The 21,858-nt window shown below is 44.0% G+C and overlaps 1 protein-coding gene across 1 annotated transcript; it reads left to right on the forward strand.

Moving 5' to 3' along the window:
- Window positions 1–230: 230 nt before the first annotated feature.
- LOC117451745 (ubiquitin carboxyl-terminal hydrolase 43-like) lies at window positions 231–21,598 on the forward strand. Its single transcript, XM_034090127.2, has 6 exons — window positions 231–239; window positions 5,866–6,289; window positions 7,272–7,430; window positions 13,974–14,150; window positions 15,632–16,597; window positions 18,168–21,598. The coding sequence occupies exons 1-6, from the start codon at window positions 231–233 to the stop codon at window positions 18,176–18,178; spliced, it is 1,746 nt and encodes a 581-aa protein (XP_033946018.1). The 3' UTR covers window positions 18,179–21,598.
- The last annotated feature ends 260 nt before the right edge of the window (window positions 21,599–21,858 follow it).

Consider the following 21,858-nt stretch of genomic DNA (forward strand, 5'->3'; position numbering starts at 1 on the left):
CTCTAAACTGGTTGACCAATCACAACAGAGCCGGCCAGCTAACCAGATTACGTAAAAGTCATAATATTCGCCTTCACTGAGGCGTAAGAAATATTTGTATATTTGGAGTAGAGCTACAGGGTTTCTTTCTAAAAGGTCAGATTAATTAAAGAGTTTTAGCCCCAAAAAAAAAGACAAATGCAAAGACAAATATTTATATGTGATTCGAGGGCGATGTAAAGACGTCAGAGATGCAGACTGTGAGTGTGTTGTTGAGAGAAAATGCAGAAATATGACTAAGATAAAATCTGGCGATGAACAGGTGTGTATTGGAGCCAACTGAGGAGGAACAGTTGTCTGAAGCAGCATGGCCTGCCCACACACACACACACACACACACACACACACACACACACACACACACACACACACACACACACACACACACACACACACACACACACACACACACACACACACACACACACACACACACACACACACACACACACACACACACACACACACACACACACACACACACACACACACACACACACACACACACACACACACAGACAGAGATGGATGTCAGCCAGTACGCAGATATCTCGCATAATTTGAGGAGAAAGAAGAACCATTTACTTGGTCTTCTAACCACAACAATCTCATCATTATTATTTTTCTAAATATTTGGACATAGTTTATTTTAATTTTTGAGTACTCTTTAAAGTAGAGATACTACATACTGATATGCACCTGAACATCAGCAGGAGAGGACTCTTTAAAGTAGAGACACTACATTCTGATATACACCTGAACATCAGCAGGAGAGGACTCTTTAAAGTAGAGATACTACATACTGATATGCACCTGAACATCAGCAGGAGAGGACTCTTTAAAGTAGAGACACTACATTCTGATATACACCTGAACATCAGCAGGAGAGGACTCTTTAAAGTAGAGACACTACATACTGATATACACCTGAACATCAGCAGGAGAGGACTCTTTAAAGTAGAGACACTACATACTGATATACACCTGAACATCAGCAGGAGAGGACTCTTTAAAGTAGAGACACTACATACTGATATACACCTGAACATCAGCAGGAGAGGACTCTTTAAAGTAGAGACACTACATACTGATATACACCTGAACATCAGCAGGAGAGGACTCTTTAAAGTAGAGACACTACATACTGATATACACCTGATCATCAGCAGGAGAGGACTCTTTAAAGTAGAGACACTACATACTGATATACACCTGAACATCAGCAGGAGAGGACTCTTTAAAGTAGAGACACTACATACTGAGATACACCTGAACATCAGCAGGAGAGGACTCTTTAAAGTAGAGACACTACATACTGATATACACCTGAACATCAGCAGGAGAGGACTCTTTAAAGTAGAGACACGACATACTGATATACACCTGAACATCAGCAGGAGAGGACTCTTTAAAGTAGAGACACTACATACTGATATACACCTGAACATCAGCAGGAGAGGACTCTTTAAAGTAGAGACACGACATACTGATATACACCTGAACATCAGCAGGAGAGGACTCTTTAAAGTAGAGAAACTACATACTGATATACACCTGAACATCAGCAGGAGAGGACTCTTTAAAGTAGAGACACTACATACTGATATACACCTGAACATCAGCAGGAGAGGACTCTTTAAAGTAGAGACACTACATACTGATATACACCTGAACATCAGCAGGAGAGGACTCTTTAAAGTAGAGACACTACATACTGATATACACCTGAACATCAGCAGGAGAGGACTCTTTAAAGTAGAGACACGACATACTGATATACACCTGAACATCAGCAGGAGAGGACTCTTTAAAGTAGAGACACTACATACTGATATACACCTGAACATCAGCAGGAGAGGACTCTTTAAAGTAGAGACACAACATACTGATATACACCTGAACATCAGCAGGAGAGGACTCTTTAAAGTAGAGACACTACATACTGATATACACCTGAACATCAGCAGGAGAGGACTCTTTAAAGTAGAGACACTACATACTGATATACACCTGAACATCAGCAGGAGAGGACTCTTTAAAGTAGAGACACTACATACTGATATACACCTGAACATCAGCAGGAGAGGACTCTTTAAAGTAGAGACACTACATACTGATATACACCTGAACATCAGCAGGAGAGGACTCTTTAAAGTAGAGACACTACATACTGATATACACCTGAACATCAGCAGGAGAGGACTCTTTAAAGTAGAGACACTACATACTGATATACACCTGAACATCAGCAGGAGAGGACTCTTTAAAGTAGAGACACTACATACTGATATACACCTGAACATCAGCAGGAGAGGACTCTTTAAAGTAGAGACACTACATACTGAGATACACCTGAACATCAGCAGGAGAGGACTCTTTAAAGTAGAGACACTACATACTGATATACACCTGAACATCAGCAGGAGAGGACTCTTTAAAGTAGAGACACTACATACTGATATACACCTGAACATCAGCAGGAGAGGACTCTTTAAAGTAGAGACACTACATACTGATATACACCTGAACATCAGCAGGAGAGGACTCTTTAAAGTAGAGACACTACATACTGATATACACCTGAACATCAGCAGGAGAGGACTCTTTAAAGTAGAGACACTACATACTGATATACACCTGAACATCAGCAGGAGAGGACTCTTTAAAGTAGAGACACTACATACTGATATACACCTGAACATCAGCAGGAGAGGACTCTTTAAAGTAGAGACACTACATACTGATATACACCTGAACATCAGCAGGAGAGGACTCTTTAAAGTAGAGACACTACATACTGATATACACCTGAACATCAGCAGGAGAGGACTCTTTAAAGTAGAGACACTACATACTGATATACACCTGAACATCAGCAGGAGAGGACTCTTTAAAGTAGAGACACTACATACTGATATACACCTGAACATCAGCAGGAGAGGACTCTTTAAAGTAGAGACACTACATACTGATATACACCTGAACATCAGCAGGAGAGGACTCTTTAAAGTAGAGACACTACATACTGATATACACCTGAACATCAGCAGGAGAGGACTCTTTAAAGTAGAGACACTACATACTGATATACACCTGAACATCAGCAGGAGAGGACTCTTTAAAGTAGAGACACTACATACTGATATACACCTGAACATCAGCAGGAGAGGACTCTTTAAAGTAGAGACACGACATACTGATATACACCTGAACATCAGCAGGAGAGGACTCTTTAAAGTAGAGACACTCCATACTGATATACACCTGAACATCAGCAGGAGAGGACTCTTTAAAGTAGAGACACTGCATACTGATATACACCTGAACATCAGCAGGAGAGGACTCTTTAAAGTAGAGACACTACACACTGATATACACCTGAACATCAGCAGGAGAGGACTCTTTAAAGTAGAGACACTAAATACTGATATACACCTGAACATCAGCAGGAGAGGACTCTTTAAAGTAGAGACACGACATACTGATATACACCTGAACATCAGCAGGAGAGGACTCTTTAAAGTAGAGACACTACATACTGATCTACACCTGAACATCAGCAGGAGAGGACTCTTTAAAGTAGAGACACGACATACTGATCTACACCTGAACATCAGCAGGAGATGGACTCTTTAAAGTAGAGACACTACATACTGATATACACCTGAACATCAGCTGGAGAGGACTCTTTAAAGTAGAGACACTACATACTGATATACACCTGAACATCAGCAGGAGAGGACTCTTTAAAGTAGAGACACTACATACTGATATACACCTGAACATCAGCAGGAGAGGACTCTTTAAAGTAGAGACACTACATACTGATATACACCTGAACATCAGCAGGAGAGGACTCTTGAAAGTAGAGACACTACATACTGATATACACCTGAACATCAGCAGGAGAGGACTCTTTAAAGTAGAGACACTACATACTGATATACACCTGAACATCAGCAGGAGAGGACTCTTTAAAGTATACACACTACATACTGATATACACCTGAACATCAGCAGGAGAGGACTCTTTAAAGTAGAGACACTACGTACTGATATACACCTGAACATCAGCAGGAGAGGACTCTTTAAAGTAGAGACACTACATACTGATATACACCTGAACATCAGCAGGAGAGGACTCTTTAAAGTAGAGACACTACCTACTGATATACACCTGAACATCAGCAGGAGAGGACTCTTTAAAGTAGAGACACTACATACTGATATACACCTGAACATCAGCAGGAGAGGACTCTTTAAAGTAGAGACACTACATACTGATATACACCTGAACATCAGCAGGAGAGGACTCTTTAAAGTAGAGACACTACATACTGATATACACCTGAACATCAGCAGGAGAGGACTCTTTAAAGTAGAGACACTGCATACTGATATACACCTGAACATCAGCAGGAGAGGACTCTTTAAAGTAGAGACACTACACACTGATATACACCTGAACATCAGCAGGAGAGGACTCTTTAAAGTAGAGACACTAAATACTGATATACACCTGAACATCAGCAGGAGAGGACTCTTTAAAGTAGAGACACGACATACTGATATACACCTGAACATCAGCAGGAGAGGACTCTTTAAAGTAGAGACACGCCATACTGATATACACCTGAACAGCAGCAGGAGAGGACTCTTTAAAGTAGAGCCACTGCATACTGATATACACCTGAACATCAGCAGGAGAGGACTCTTTAAAGTAGAGACACTACACACTGATATACACCTGAACATTAGCAGGAGAGGACTCTTTAAAGTAGAGACACTAAATACTGATATACACCTGAACATCAGCAGGAGAGGACTCTTTAAAGTAGAGACACGACATACTGATATACACCTGAACATCAGCAGGAGAGGACTCTTTAAAGTAGAGACACTACATACTGATCTACACCTGAACATCAGCAGGAGAGGACTCTTTAAAGTAGAGACACGACATACTGATCTACACCTGAACATCAGCAGGAGAGGACTCTTTAAAGTAGAGACACGGCATACTGATATACACCTGAACATCAGCTGGAGAGGACTCTTTAAAGTAGAGACACTACATACTGATATACACCTGAACATCAGCCGGAGAGGACTCTTTAAAGTAGAGACACTACATACTGATATACACCTGAACATCAGCAGGAGAGGACTCTTTAAAGTAGAGACACTACATACTGATATGCACCTGAACATCAGCAGGAGAGGACTCTTTAAAGTAGAGACACTACATACTGATATACACCTGAACATCAGCAGGAGAGGACTCTTTAAAGTAGAGACACTACATACTGATATACACCTGAACATCAGTAGGAGAGGACTCTTTAAAGTATACACACCTCATACTGATATACACCTGAACATCAGCAGGAGAGGACTCTTTAAAGTAGAGACACTACGTACTGATATACACCTGAACATCAGCAGGAGAGGACTCTTTAAAGTAGAGACACTACATACTGATATACACCTGAACATCAGCAGGAGAGGACTCTTTAAAGTAGAGACACTACATACTGATATACACCTGAACATCAGCAGGAGAGGACTCTTTAAAGTAGAGACACTACATACTGATATACACCTGAACATCAGCAGGAGAGGACTCTTTAAAGTAGAGACACTACATACTGATATACACCTGAACATCAGCAGGAGAGGACTCTTTAAAGTAGAGGCACTACATACTGATATACACCTGAACATCAGCAGGAGAGGACTCTTTAAAGGCTTACTTTTACGGTTTTATCTTGAGTTGAATCAGTGAATGTGTATTCATGTTCTCATTCTCTTTCCTCCACCCTCCAGTTGGCCCCCGATGATGCCTGGAAGTGTCCCCACTGTCAGAAGCTGCAGCAGGGCACGGTGAAGATGAATCTGTGGACGCTGCCGGACATCCTCATCCTCCACCTGAAGCGCTTCAGACAGGTGGGCGACCGGAGGAATAAACTCACCACCTTCGTTCAATTCCCCCTGACCGGCCTGGACATGACGCCACACATGGTGACCCGAAACCACAACAACCACCACCAGTCAAACCCAAACCACCAGTCAAACCCAAACCACCAGTCGAACACAAACCACCAGTCAAACACAAACCACCAGTCGAACCAGCACCAGCAGCAGGGATTGAAACCGTCCTGCCGATCTGACCCAACTCCACCTGACTTCCTGTACGATCTGTACGCCGTGTGCAACCACCACGGAGGAATGCACGGCGGACACTACACAGGTGAGAAATACTCACTTTATGATTTTTTTTTAAAGCTGTACCAAAAGCCAGGAAGTTAGCATCTCCCTTGTTCCCTCCACAAAAAGCCAATGGGATTTTCTCAATGTGATTTTGGATTATAGCAGAAGATAATCTCTGTATCAAACAAATGTTTATGATGCTTACACGTTTAGTTCAGCAGGATAATCTCCACATATTAACACCACTTTATGGTTTCTGAAGTAAAAAGCTAACGGTAGGCTTTCAAGGAACTACAGCACGGTCACATGACTTCACGTCACCACCGCTAAGCTAAAGGTGGCTAATGTTGGGCTATAAAGGAACTACAGCACGGCCACATGACTTCACGTCACCACCGCTAAGCTAAAGGTGGCTAATGTTGGGCTATAAAGGAACTACAGCACGGTCACATGACTTCACGTCACCACCGCTAAGCTAAAGGTGGCTAATGTTGGGCCTTAAAGGAACTACAGCACGGTCACATGACTTCACGTCACCACCGCTAAGCTAAAGGTGGCTAATGTTGGGCTATAAAGGAACTACAGCACGGCCACATGACTTCACGTCACCACCGCTAAGCTAAAGGTGGCTAATGTTGGGCTATAAAGGAACTACAGCACGGTCACATGACTTCACGTCACCACCGCTAAGCTAAAGGTGGCTAATGTTGGGCTATAAAGGAACTACAGTACGGTCTACTGTAGTTCTACTTGAGTAAAGGATGTGTATTTTGGAAATTGTGTAACTTTTTTTTTATTATACATATATTTTTTTACTTTTATGCATGCTTCTTAGGTAACATTAAGCTGTCTTTGGCTTTTTTCTGCTGTAACAATGTAATTTCCCCCTCTGTGGGACTCTGAATCTGATTCTTATTCTTTTGCCATCCCTGCAGTAACATAACACTTCCTCAGTTGATCACCCCTCCTGTCCTCCACTCTCACACGGTGGTTATTTCTCTCCTTTGTGGTGGTGATTGCAGCTTTCTGCAGGAACTCAGTGGACGGCCAGTGGTACAGTTATGATGACAGCAGTGCGGAGGCGGTGCCGGAGGCGGAGGTCTGCACACGTGGAGCCTACATCCTCTTCTACCAGAGGAGACACACCATACCCTCGTGGTCCGCCAGCTCCTCCGTCACCGGTCAGTGCTGTGCTGGAAATTATTTAAATGAACTTGTCAAAGAGATGTCTTTCTGGTTCTTTCATCTGAAACACCTGAACTTTTGAAAGAACATCCATAACATTCATCTGTTTGCAACTCATCAATATTCCAATTACTTGTATATAAACTATTCTGCACTATTTCTACTATATTCTATTTTATTGTATTTACTTGCTCTATTTTATCTGTTTTATTGTGTTGCTCTGTTGGAGTAGCCTGTGACCTCAGAGTTTCATTGACACAGTAGCTATATGCACACATGACAATAAAAGCCTTGAATCTTTAATCTTTGCAAAAGAGGCAAACAACATAGACCAATGTCTCCACAGCCGAGTGTAATACTCAAACTAAAGAGAGAGCTTTTATACAGTTACAAGAGGCGCTTTCACACCAAGTACTTTGCCGTACTTAGTTCTTGAGAACTCTTTAGTTCGCATGAACTAAGTACAGATCGCGTTCACACCGGAATAAGTCCCTGAGGGAGGATTAGGCAAATGAAGCCGCTGACGTCACTTCTTCTTCTTCTGCTTTGGGTTTACTGGCAGGCCGCAAACCACTTCACGGCGTATACTGCCGCCTGGATTCCCCGGCCGGAAGTCCCCGGAGTTGGGGAAGGCTTCAGTAGAAGCAGCTGGGACTCCCAGCAGCTTCTACTGAAGCCTTCCGAGTAAATCGCCAGAACGCCGACACCTCCTCATCTCCACCGCTCCCATGTTTTATTTTGTGTTGCCATAAGTTAGTCTCTCTGCGTTTCTGCGCTGGGCTAATGCTAATAATGCTAATGCGAGCAAATAAAATGGCGGCTTCACAAAACGTTTTGGGAGTTTTACGGGGCGTGGTTTGCAATCCGCCCAGCCAATCAGACATAGGAACCTTTTTCTCATGAACTAATTTTAGTTCCGGAGTTTTTGGTGTTTTTATCGGAACTATACTGGGAAAAGTACTCCGGTGTGAATGCGCCTATTGAATACATGCTTAGTCATGAGATAACTGACCCATGATGAGAGTACAATAGGCCCATGATGACCCTATCAGGGTACAATAGACCCATGATGACCCTATCAGGGTACTATAGACCCATGATGACCCTATCAGAGTACAGTAGACCCATGATGACCCTATCAGAGTACAATAGACCCATGATGACCCTATCAGAGTACAATAGACCCATGATGACCCTATCAGGGTACAATAGACCCATGATGACCCTATCAGAGTACAATAGACCCATGATGACCCTATCAGAGTACAATAGACCCATGATGACCCTATCAGAGTACAATAGACCCATGATGACCCTGTCAGGGTACAATAGACCCATGATGACCCTATCAGGGTACAATAGACCCATGATGACCCTATCAGAGTACAATACACCCATGATGACCCTGTCAGGGTACAATAGACCCACGATGACCCTGTCAGGGTACAATAGACCCACGATGACCCTATCAGAGTACAATAGACCCACGATGACCCTATCAGAGTACAATAGACCCATGATGACCCTATCAGAGTACAATAGACCCCTGATGACCCTATCAGAGTACAATAGACCCATGATGACCCTATCGGAGTACAATAGACCCATGATGACCCTATCAGGGTACAATAGACCCATGATGACCCTATCAGAGTACAATAGACCCATGATGACCCTGTCAGAGTACAATAGACCCACGATGACCCTATCGGAGTACAATAGACCCACGATGATCCTATCGGGGTACAATAGACCCACGGTGACCCTATCGGGGTACAATAGACCCACGATGACCCTATCGGGGTACAATAGACCCACGATGACCCTATCGGGGTACAATAGACCCACGATGACTCTATCGGGGTACAATAGACCCACGATGACCCTATCGGGGTACAATAGACCCACGATGACTCTATCGGGGTACAATAGACCCACGATGACTCTATCGGGGTACAATAGACCCAAGATGACCCTATCAGGGTACAATAGACCCATGATGACCCTATCAGAGTACAATAGACCCATGATGACCCTATCAGAGTACAATAGACCCATGATGACCCTATCAGAGTACAATAGACCCACGATGACCCTATCAGGGTACAATAGACCCATGATGACCCTATCAGAGTACAGTAGACCCATGATGACCCTATCAGAGTACAATAGACCCACGATGACCCTATCAGAGTACAATAGACCCACGATGACCCTATCAGGGTACAATAGACCCAAGATGACCCTATCGGAGTACAATAGACCCACGATGACCCTATCGGAGTACAATAGACCCACGATGACCCTATCGGAGTACAATAGACCCACGATGACCCTATCTGGTCACATGGCACCTTGTGACTGATCACCTTCCTGGGTGCTGAGATCTGCTGTCACTCGACATGGAAGGCTTACAGAATTGTATTATTTATATGTTAAAATGTAACATCAGAGCATTCAATTCTCTGATAATCATAATTTCCATTGCAGTGCTTAGAAACCCTCTGCAGCACCTCGTTATGTGAGAGACATCGGGGGAATCGGCCTCACTGTATTAGTGTTAATTTCGTCAGCTATTTTTTTATTTAGTTTTAGTCTTAGTCCTGTGTTAAATTTCCTTTTTAGTTTTAGTCATATTTAGTCACCTTCATCCTGTTTTTATTTAGTCAAGTTTTAGTCGACTAAAAGTCTGAGCATTTTAGTCTTATTTTAGTCGACTAAAACAGTAAACATTTTAGTCAAGATTTAGTCGAGCATTTTAGTCTTATTTTAGTCAAAGAAAACTAATTATTTTAGTCTACTTTTTGTCAATGAAAACGGTTGAGTCTTTTTTAGTCATCAGATTATATAGAACATTTCAGTCACACTAGTCTAGCCAAAACCAATAATTTGTCATTTTAGTATATAAATAAATAAGATTATCTTGTCCTTATTTGATGAAAAACACAGGTTGAATAGAAGCAGCTTTGCAGAGTTTGTGGTGTTTGTACCAGCTGTGTTATGGCCACATTGCTTCCCTTCTGATGAAACAATGCATTCGCTTTTTTTCTCCGCCTCATTGTAGCGAAAATGGGCCCAAATATCACATCGTTTCTTTCTCCCAAGCAGTGGTGGCTTTAGACTTTTTCGTTGTCAGTCATTTTGACGGACAGGATCGTAACATTTCCGTCATAATCCATTATTATCCGTCGAGTGCACAATGTATCACTCACTCGCGCTGACGGGGGGGTTAACGCGACCACTGCTCCCAAGCCCTGTTGTTGCCATTTTATTTTCTGTTAAATAAGGTTAGTTAGACCATGAGTTAGACCATGAGTTAGTTAGACCCGAGTCTTCCTGACAGTTCATATGGTGCCGCTGCCCGGTGTAATTCAAATGTACCGCCGCGCGCAGCACAGAAACAGCTGCTGCTCTGCCGCAGCACCGGAAATGGAACTGCTGGGAGAAAAACTGACTATCAGAGATTTAACGTTATCTTTGATAATATTTCGTCTCCTCATTTTTCGTCAACGAAAGTAAAGAGAAATGTTGTCATAGTTTTATTTAGTAAACTACATTTTCGTCTCGTCACTTTTCGTCAACGATATTGCATGATGATTTCGTTACAGTTATTGTTTACTGCCGTCGGTGCCGTCTCGCCATCGTCTCGTTTTCGTCATGGAAAAAAAGGTCGTTGACGAACATATTTCGTCATAGTTTTAGTCAACGAAATTAACACTACACTGTATCCCATAGCGACCGTCAGCACTAACACTGGGTTGTTTTACACACTGTACCATATTCAGAGGGGGAAGAAGTACTCAGATCTTGTAGTAAAAGTAAAGTACCAGAGTGTAGGAATACTCTGTTACAGCCCGTCCACACTACAGCGTCGGAAGCGTCGACAACTCCAATCTGCCCATTCACTTTCAATGGGGTGACGTCACGTAGCCTCGCTTTTTCGCCGAACTGAATTGTGGGTAGCAGAGCGGTCCGTCTCCGCCGTCTCCGGCGTCAGAAGTTGAACAATGTTCAACTTCTGACGCCGGAGTAGCCAGCGCCAGCCAATCAAATCCCGTTTCCCAAAATCTGACAGCTGAAGCCGTAGCCAATCAAAGCGCGTCTAAGCTGGGAGAGATATCCCGCCGTTCATTTCTATATTTCAAAAAAAGTCGGAGGAGAAACTAACTATCGCCGTAGCAATCACCCGGTTTTGTATGACCAGACCCTCTTCACCTCCCGGGATACAAACCGGAGGAACCAGGCATGGAGGGAGGTGGCAGAGACAGTGGGGGAAACTGGTAGGTTTTCGCCTGTTTGGGGAGTTTATATATATATATTGCTCCCATAAAATCCCCGGGGTTTTTTGCTTTGTATGTCGGGGGCGGGAGATTCATGTGATTGGTTGTTGGTCGCGTTGCTTGAATAAAATCCCCAAGCTCCAGACACGCCCAGCTCCAAGCTATTTTTGAAGCTGTAGTGTGGACGCTCCGTTACAGTGAAAGTCCTGCATTCAAATGTTACTCAAGTAAAAGTACAAAAGTATTATCATCAAAATATACTTAAAGGTGACCTATCATGCAAAATGCACTTTTGTACGTCTTGTATACATGAATATGTGTCCCCGGTGTTCCAGGGAACTCACCGAGTGTCAGAAAACACAACCCTCTCTATTTTCCTCCATACCCTGTCTCTTAAAAAGGGGCTGCAACGGATCTGAGACAGACTGATCCAGATTTGAACACTTCTCTGACGTCACAGAAGTGGCGCTACGGCTATTGGGCCAACTCCACCAATCAGGAGGAGACAGCCACGGCCATTGCCGTTCGAAAGAGCTGGAGACGCTGTAGTACATATGCCAGGCCTGTAGATGGTGCTGTTCTCACAGAATCAGCCCATCAGCATGATCTGTTTGGTATTTTGAAAAATAAAAAGTATATATATGCCTTATATAGGTCTGGTCCTACACTATATTATTCAGATATAGCATGATAGGTCCACTTTAAAGTACCACAAGTCAAAGTCAACTTTATTGTCAATCTTTCAGTTTGTGTGTACAGAAATACCGTTTCCCACAATCCAGAGAAATACAAATATTTATAAAAATATGTATATACCTATATATAAACAATCAACAGACACATGTATACATATGCACACATTAAGAAGACATAAATAAAAGCACAACAATCAATATATACAAAATAAAGTAGTTCAAAAGTAGTCGTTGTGCAGATTGGTCCATTTCAGAATAATATATATGATATGTTTTATAATGATTGATCATCATCATCATAGTAACTAAAGGTATTAAATACATGTAGTGGAGTAGAAGTACACCATGTACCTCTGAAGTGTAGGGGGGTAGAAGCACAAGTACCTCAACATTATACTTAAGGACAGTACTTGAGTAAATCTCCTTAGGTACTTTACACCTCTGCTCATATTCATACTGATATCTATCTACTCTTACTGTAAGCCTATTTATAAATGTATACACCATACATACCCTGCTGTTAGTATAACTTGTTTATTTGTAGTTGTATCATGCACAGAGTATCACGACACTGCATCATTATATCCGCTGTTATCCTCTCCTGGGTTATTGTAGTTTCAACACCTCTCTCCATCAGTATTGCTACTGTTCACGCCCCGGGGTATTTCAGTGTGCAGGGTTGTTTGAGCATTAGCCGCGTTCACACTGCGGTACTTTTCCCACAAAGGTTCATGCGAACTTAGTTCATGATCGCGTTCACACCAAAAAGAGCCGGTACTCAAAGTAGTTCATGCGAACCTTTTTACCCCCTCGAAAGTCCCTGCTCGAGAGCAGGGACTTTCGAGCGGCTCTTTTTTGAGAAAAGAGCTATATTCCTGATTGGCTGGCGGATTGCAAACCACGCCCCGTAAAACTCCCAAAAAGTTTTGTGAAGCCGCCATTTTATTATCCTCGCATTAGCATTATTAGCATTAGCATTATTAGCATTAGCCCAGCGCAGAAACGCAGAGAGACTAACTTATGGCAACACAAAATAAAACATGGGAGCGGTGGAGATGAGGAGGTGTCGGCGTTCTGGCGATTTACTCGGAAGGCTTCAGTAGAAGCTGCTGGGACTCCCAGCAGCTTCTACTGAAGCCTTCCCCAACTCCGGGGACTTCCGGCCGGGGACTTTGGGCGGCAGTATACGCCGTGAAGTGGGTTGCGGCCTGCCAGTAAACCCAAAGCAGAAGAAGAAGAAGAAGTGACGTCAGCGGCTTCATTTGCCTAATCCACCCCCAGGGACTTGTTCTGGTGTGAACGCGATCTGTACTTCGTTCATGCGAACTAAAGAGTTCTCATGAACTAAGTTCGCATGAACCTTTGTGGGAAAAGTACCGCAGTGTGAACGCGGCTATTGTCTGAGTGATCAAGCCATTACATGACGGTGATAAAGACGTTTCCAGAAGCTTCTCCATGAACAGGAATGTGCTCAGCTCACTCTTCACTAATGGTGGGAATACTGATGACATGTAGTCCTGCACACAGATGCTTTTTGGTGACTGAGAAAACCTTGTTTCTGCAGGTTCCACCAGTTCCTCCACGTCTGACCACTGGTTGGTTCGGCTGGCGGAGGGGGGCAGTCAGCGGGGCAGTGTTGGGTCAGGAGGACCCCCCCCTGGGGCTCAGGAGACCAAACAGGCCCCAGAGTCTCCGGAGCTACCAGTGTTTCGAGAAGAACCGCCAAAAACAGAGGAACAAAGTAAGAATCTGGAGTAGTAGAGATCACACACCGTTTTATGGGACGATACGATAACACTCAAGTCTGACATGCTCCAGTGAGAGAAAACATGTTCAATGACCCTGTATCTGAAGACCCCACAGTACCCCATGCTACATGCTATAAGGCTTTACCTTTGTCATATCATATCGTTAACCATATAACAAAGGTATAGCGTTCCTAGAATACTTACGGCCCGTCTACACACAGGCATTGAAAAATGCTTTCAGCGCTTCGCCCGTTCACTTGAATGGGGTGACGTAGAAGATTTTGAATCTTCGCCGAAGTGCATTGTGGGGAGCGGAGCGTGGCTTTGCATCGTGAGCATCAAAAGTCTAGCAATGTTCAACTTTTGATGCTCACGATGCTTTCGGAGCTGGCGTCAGCCAATCAAACACGTTTATGCAAATCTGGCAGTAGAAGCGCTAGCCAATCAAACCGCGTGCAAGCAGGGAGAGCCAGACCGCAGTTCCTCATATTCCAAACGAGAAGTTACGGTAGCAAATCACCCGGTTCTTTACGACTGGACTATTTACCGGGATACAAACCGGAGGAACCAGCATGGAGGGAGGGGGCAGAGAGAGTGGGTGAAACTGGTAGGTTTTCGCCTGTTTGGGGAGTTTATATCCAGTTTACTTCGTTTTAACATCGCTAGCTAAACCCCGCCACCAAGTGTTCAAAAATAGTATTGCACTATACATATAAATAAAGTAAACTGAGACACCAACAACACCCATAAAATGGCTCCTACAATATATATATATATAAAGCTTATAGTTAGGGCTGGAGCAAGCTTTCCTGAACTAGCCCAAAGTTATACTGCTGGGATTAAAAATCTACTTTTTGATAAAGCTGATAGTTAGTTATAGTTAGTTAGAGCTGGTTCAGGCTTACATTGGACGGACCTTGTTATGCTTCTATAGGCTTTCCTGTTTGATAAAGGTTATATTAAAGGACCTCTGTACACAATGCAAAGCCCCCTTAGACACATGTATAGTTTGTGATGTTGGGGTATATGACAACAAAATGCGACTTCATTCGATTATATTAATAATAGTAATACACTTTATTAATATAGCACCGTTCATGCTTGACGCAGCCCAAAGTGCAGAAAATGAAAAACAGAAATAGTTATATCACTGAACCATAAAACAATACAACTAATTAAAAAGATAGGTGCTTAAAACAATTCCAATCGAGGTTGCTGTTCTAAGGTCCAATGGATAGAAAACAGAAAGCAGCCTCCCCAGTGTTCTTGTAATGCTCTCGAGGTACTTCCAAAAGTAATAATGTATCTCAACACTGATGCATATTGGGAAAACTGTAGTTATAATGAAAGAGAAAATGCCTTTTTATGCTAGTTCTACTGCAGTTTGGATATTGCACTTGTCCATATTGTGATTTTAACACATCGTGGATTAATTGTGCAGCCTGTGCAGAACGTGTCTTATCTCCCCCTCCAGGTGAAGCCCAGCCGTTGGTCCGTGGGACTCCAGGCCGCAGCGTCAGCATGAGATCCCCCACCAAACCCAAGGAGCCTCTGAGCAAAGTGCTGCCTCTGCGCTGGGCTTCTTTCAGCTCCAAGGATCGCGTCAGACCCCCGGAGACGGCCACGTCTGGAGAGCTGGTGGAGTATCTGGAGTCTGGGCGGCGGCCCCGCTGCACCAAAGACCCCATCGTAGCTCTGGTGGCGACCCCAACGCTGAAGAAGGCGAGAGGAGCGGACTGCAGCTCAACTAACAACAGCAGTTTGAGTTTCTCAGAAAGACAAGGGTCCGATTCTCCTAAAGGCCCGGAGGGACGAAGCAGAACTCGGGACGATGCTGTTCTAAAGCAAAAGTCATCGAAAAGACTGAGACAGGAGCACAGTAGGACCCTGGATCTAAAGAGAGAGGATCAAATCAGCCACAGTGCGCCCCCCAGCAGAGACTCCACGCTCAGAAGGACTACGGTGGCCTGCAGAGCTCAAAAAGACTTCCCTCAGAGTCAACCCGAGGACAGAAGGGACGGCCGGAGCCACGAGAGCCTCCTGTCCTTCTTCAAACCCGGATTCATGAAGAAAGACGTCCCCGTGTCACCACTTAGAGGCCGACTGAACGGACACCTGGGGAAGCTGGCGAGCGGTAACTTATCCAAGCTGTCCCTCTCCAACGGGACGCTGGTGCCCGAGGAGAGGAGGGCTAACGGAGCGGCGCATCACCATCAGTGTAAAGTGGGGAACGGGAAGGCGGGGCATCTGGACCCGATGGACATTCAGCGCGCTCACAGCTCCGGCAACATCCAGAGCAGAATGGATTTGACTTTCCACAGGTGTGCTTCCCTGCAGAGGAACGGAGACATCGTGGCAGCTCCGTCCCTCAGAGTCCTGCTGGCGGATAAACCCGGGTACGCCACTCTGCAGCGGACACCGCTCAGCACCTCCTCCCTGGGTAAGCATGGTTCAAGTTTCAAGGCTTTATTGTCACGTGCCCAGCAGCTCCGGCGTAGATATGGCAATGAGGAAGTCACAGAGCAGCCAGAGGTTCTGACTGCACGGGTGGGTTGCCACGTCAAGTCTCCAGAGCCTCTCTCTCGATAGCCCTTTCAACTAGTGTACAGAGAGTTAATCAACGTATCGGGGGAGATAACGTAAATATCTGGGTCTGACCCTTACTGGCCTCGAAGCCAGCGTTCTTACAACTATAAACCATGTGTGACCGAGAGTCGATCATAGAACTGGTAATATCAACCATAGCCGAGGCCTCCCATTCCGTAAGACGGATAACAGACGTCAGGGTTGGTCGTAAATGTCAAAAGGCAAAAAGGTTAGATACCTATCCGTAAGTTAGCATCTCCCTGGTTCTCTTGACAAAAAGCCAATGGGATTTGACCATTGGCTTTTTGCTTAAGGACTCGTTGCTGAACCACTGCACTTAGCTCCAAGTGTAAAGCTAAGTCTGTTTTACTACAGTATTATCATTAAGGGATATTTCACGTTTTGAACAAATATCTGCCTGTTCTTAACGGGAATGTCTCTTTCCAGAAATCATGACTCAAGATAATGCAGTTTCATGTATGATTCTCTTCAACCTGTCACACTGCCTCTCGTCCATGGGTGTTTCTCAATCTCGAGGACGCTTGCTTGGTAGCCCATGTCTTCCGAGTCACTTGCTTCAGAGGCAAGAATCCTTCCTGGCATTCGGAAAACAAAGAGTGGAACAGGCGAGCAAGTGTGCAGGTGTGAGAGGCCCCGCCTTACATTTTCCGCCACAGAAATTGGTCCGTGCGCAAAGCATTGTGGGGATTTTTAGACCGCGGAGTCTACACAAATCTCTCGCTATGAAGTACGCCGGGCTCGGTAGAATTCCAAGTATGCTTGACATTGGAACAGTCCTTCGGCGGCACTCGATGACGTAGCATGCTTGAAATAGTGGCTCTGGAGCAGCCTTACTCGAGATTGAGAAACACCCCATGACGAGATGGACGCTTTCTACTGTGCAGGGATACATTTGGTGGGTGTAGTTCGGTTTGAAGAAACTAGTTCCTACCAGCAGTGTTTCTCTACTGCCACTTCTACTCCACCACAATTCAAAGGAACGTTATAAATTTAGTTGTCCAAGAGTTCATTCAAGATAGGTTTTTTTAGATATTGGGAGATATATAATTGACATTTTTAACCCTTTCTCCTGTATTATAAATAATTTAGCATTTTTTACATTTTTTCTTGTTGCATTTTGTATTTAACTTTCAATACTTCAGCCTCGTTTAATGAAATAACCATTTAAATGCAGGACTTTTACTTGTAACAAAGCTATTTTACTGTGTTGTATTAGTACTTTTACTCAAGTTAAATATACTTCTTCCACCTGGTTTCTACATCTTGAGTCAACAGGTCATATTTTCTGTCAAAAGCTTTTATTTGAAGTCTTTTGTTGGCGCTTTTATTCCATTAAACTGGAGACGACTGCTGACACTGTGGTTACTTCTCTGACTGTTTCCATGTGCCTTTGTTTCTTTAAGTGCCTCCGTGACCGCCGAGAGCCGGACTCCTTCCTGTTCCTGGAAACACTTCTCCTCCTATAGTACTGTTATAAGTTCTTGCCTGTGTGTGTCTTAAACTCAATCTATGCATTGTTGACTTTACTGAGGAGAAAAAACTGCTGTAATGTGATTTATTTAGCCCTTTTTTGGTTTTACAAAGCAGTCTTCTGGTTTCATTTTGAGTTTATCGGAGTGTGGATTTGGTGAATTAGCATTTTTTGGCGCATTACCCTTTGTGTCACACGGGCTAAAACATGTATACTTGTGAAAAGCGACTAACGCCTGCACTGTAAATCTGCTGCTACAGCCACACACATCATTGCTTTGTCCTTTTCATCTTATATCACCAATGCACTTCCTTTCGTTCAGTATTCTGCTACCTTAACGAAGCTTAAGGAACAATAACACAGCAGCATAATTGGAAAAAGCACTTTCTTTTCTGTGTTTTATATATTAATTTATGAAAGAATTGATCTACAACTTGCAAACCAACAGATTTCTAACACATGCACTTCTTCCAAAGAGGCACTATTCTCCTGCAAGGCAAGGCAAGTTTATTTATAGAGCACTTTTCAACGCAAGGCGATTCAAAGTGCTTTACAAAAAAAATGAAAGACATTAAGCATTAAAAAAGAAAAGCTAATAAAATAAACATTAAGGAAAATACATGGATAAAAGTTACAGAGCAGTCTAAAATATGAATAGTTCAATTAAACATTACAAGAAAAGTACATGGATAAAAGTTACAGTGCAGGTAGGGTGTTGTATAAGGAAAATAAAGAGCTTTCTGCACATTAAAGCATAGAAACATGTCACAGTAAAGCCACACAAATATTAATATTAACCTGAAAAAGAGCAGTATAGCACCCCTTTAATTAAATATCAGAATTCTACAACAAAACCAGAGCTTACCTGATAAAAATAAACAATTACACAGAATCCAATCCACTTTATTTATATAGCACAGTTTAAAAACAGAGGGTTTGCCAAAGTGCTTCACAATGAACATAACATTATAATAAAATATAATATTACACGAATAGATAAAAAAAGCACACATAAGAATAAATACAAGGCACATAAAGGCCATGGACAGACAGTGAAAGCATACAAATAGGTATGACATAGCTCAGACTGGCTGGTAAGCGAGGGAAAAGAGGTGGGTTTTTAGGCGGGACTTAAAAGCAAGAAGCAAAAATAAAGACTGATAAAGAAACTCTACAAGTTGCCCAGAAACAGATAACTAATCAGTGGGAGACGACATTAAACACGACATTAAACATGTTCTTTCGGTTGTTTTTTGGCTTATCTCCAAACAGTACGTAGGAACTGTTCGCACTGAGAAGAAACACATATTTTAACAGCCGCTTACAGAGCAATAAAAGCAGGATTTGTTCATGTTTATTTCTCTTCCACTGAAGTTGGATTTGATCCTGATGAAATGCCGATACCAACAGGTTCAGAGGTAAAGCTCGTTTTCTCACATTTAGAAACACTATTATTATTTCTCCGCAGGGGTGTTATGAATTCTTCCGCTAATCCTGTCACATTCACACGATCTGTAATAAAGTCATCACCACAGTTCCTGTTTTTGATGCACGGGGGATTATGAGGGATTGTTTGCCGACACTTTACCGTTGTTCACGCCTTGTTTAATGTCACTGTTTAATTACCAAAATGCAATGCGAGTATATGAAGGATGTTGCTGAGGGAAATATGGCTAGATTTATATTTTATTATTAACTTTTTTAAAGGTTTTTGTACCTGATGTGTAATTATGTAATTTAAGATGTAAAAAAAATGTATGTTTCAGGTTACTGTATACATTTGATATGGTGGCCGACGGATGAAAACGCGCTACAACAAACCAACACGTTTCCATTATGAGAAAGGATGCAAATATAGAAACACAAACACGTGATGAAACATCTTCAGCAACTTGACAACACATGCAGCGTTTAGTCTGCAGCTTGAGGAACCATGCGCAGCGTTTACCGGGGGACACTAAAGAGTGACGCACACAGCTGGGAGACCAGGGGACACTAAAGAGTGACACACACAGCTGGGAGACCAGGGGACACTAAAGAGTGACACACACAGCTGGGAGACCTGGGGACACTAAAGAGTGACGCACACAGCTGGGAGACCAGGGGACACTAAAGAGTGACGCACACAGTTCGGAGACCAGGGGACACTAAAGAGTGACGCACACAGCTGGGAGACCAGGGGACACTAAAGAGTGACGCACACAGCTGGGAGACCGGGGGACACTAAAGAGTGACGCACACAGCTGGGAGACCAGGGGACACTAAAGAGTGACGCACACAGCTGGGAGACCAGGGGACACTAAAGAGTGACGCACACAGCTGGGAGACCGGGGGACACTAAAGAGTGACGCACACAGCTGGGAGACCGGGGGACACTAAAGAGTGACGCACACAGCTGGGAGACCAGGGGACACTAAAGAGTGACGCACACAGCTGGGAGACCGGGGGACACTAAAGAGTGACGCACACAGCTGGGAGACCGGGGGACACTAAAGAGTGACGCACACAGCTGGGAGACCAGGGGACACTAAAGAGTGACGCACACAGCTGGGAGACCGGGGGACACTAAAGAGTGACGCACACAGCTGGGAGACCGGGGGACACTAAAGAGTGACGCACACAGCTGGGAGACCAGGGGACACTAAAGAGTGACGCACACAGCTGGGAGACCAGGGGACACTAAAGAGTGATGCACACAGCTGGGAGACCAGGGGACACTAAAGAGTGACGCACACAGCTGGGAGACCAGGGGACACTAAAGAGTGACGCACACAGCTGGGAGACCAGGGGACACTAAAGAGTGACGCACACAGCTGGGAGATCAGGGGACACTAAAGAGTGACGCACACAGCTGAGAGACCGGGGGACACTAAAGAGTGACGCACACAGCTGGAGACCAGGGGACACTAAAGAGTGACGCACACAGCTGGAGACCGGGGGACACTAACGAGTGACGCACACAGCTGGGAGAGCGGGGGACACTAAAGAGTGACGCACACAGCTGGAGACCAGGGGACACTAAAGAGTGACGCACACAGCTGGGAGACCGGGGGACACTAAAGAGTGACGCACACAGCTGGGAGACCGGGGGACACTAAAGAGTGACGCACACAGTTAGTAAACGCTGCGCATGTTCAAGTTGCTCTCGATGTGTCTTCGTGTGTCTTGGCTCATCGATGTTTTCTACGTGTTGCTCCCAACGTGCAGTGTGTTGGACCTGAAGCCTTTGCACCGGTCGGCCAACCTACGTTACATCCCGTAAGTGAACGTGTCACAGCTCACAGAAGTCACGACTGACTGTAATATCTGCTTCATGTACTGCAAGTTTTTATGGAGTGCAAATTAAACACAGCTTTTCTCACAGTCCAGTGTTTCTGAGTGATCTGTGACCGCTGAGGTAGCCGTCGTATCCACATCGTGCAGCAGAGCAAAAACGTTTCATAATTGAATTCATCTATTCATGCTAATAAAGCTCATTATAACTTTAAAGGTCCTTACACACCAAAGAACACGTCCCGACGGTTGCGTCTCCTGCGTCTTGGCCAACAGTCGCACTGGAACACACCGCAAAGACTTCAGCCGACGGCCAAGAAGCACGTACGAACTGCGCATGCGTGAGCGGC

Source organism: Pseudochaenichthys georgianus, chromosome 8 (genome assembly GCF_902827115.2).
Source record: "Pseudochaenichthys georgianus chromosome 8, fPseGeo1.2, whole genome shotgun sequence".
NCBI lineage: Eukaryota > Metazoa > Chordata > Actinopteri > Perciformes > Channichthyidae > Pseudochaenichthys > Pseudochaenichthys georgianus.

Excerpts from the sequence above, each read along its gene's own strand:
- LOC117451745 (XM_034090127.2), top strand. Across the intron at positions 7,431-13,973 it reads CGCCAGCTCCTCCGTCACCG|GTTCCACCAGTTCCTCCACG; the intron begins GTCAGTGCTGTG and ends TTGTTTCTGCAG. Across the intron at positions 14,151-15,631 it reads GCCAAAAACAGAGGAACAAA|GTGAAGCCCAGCCGTTGGTC; the intron begins GTAAGAATCTGG and ends CTCCCCCTCCAG.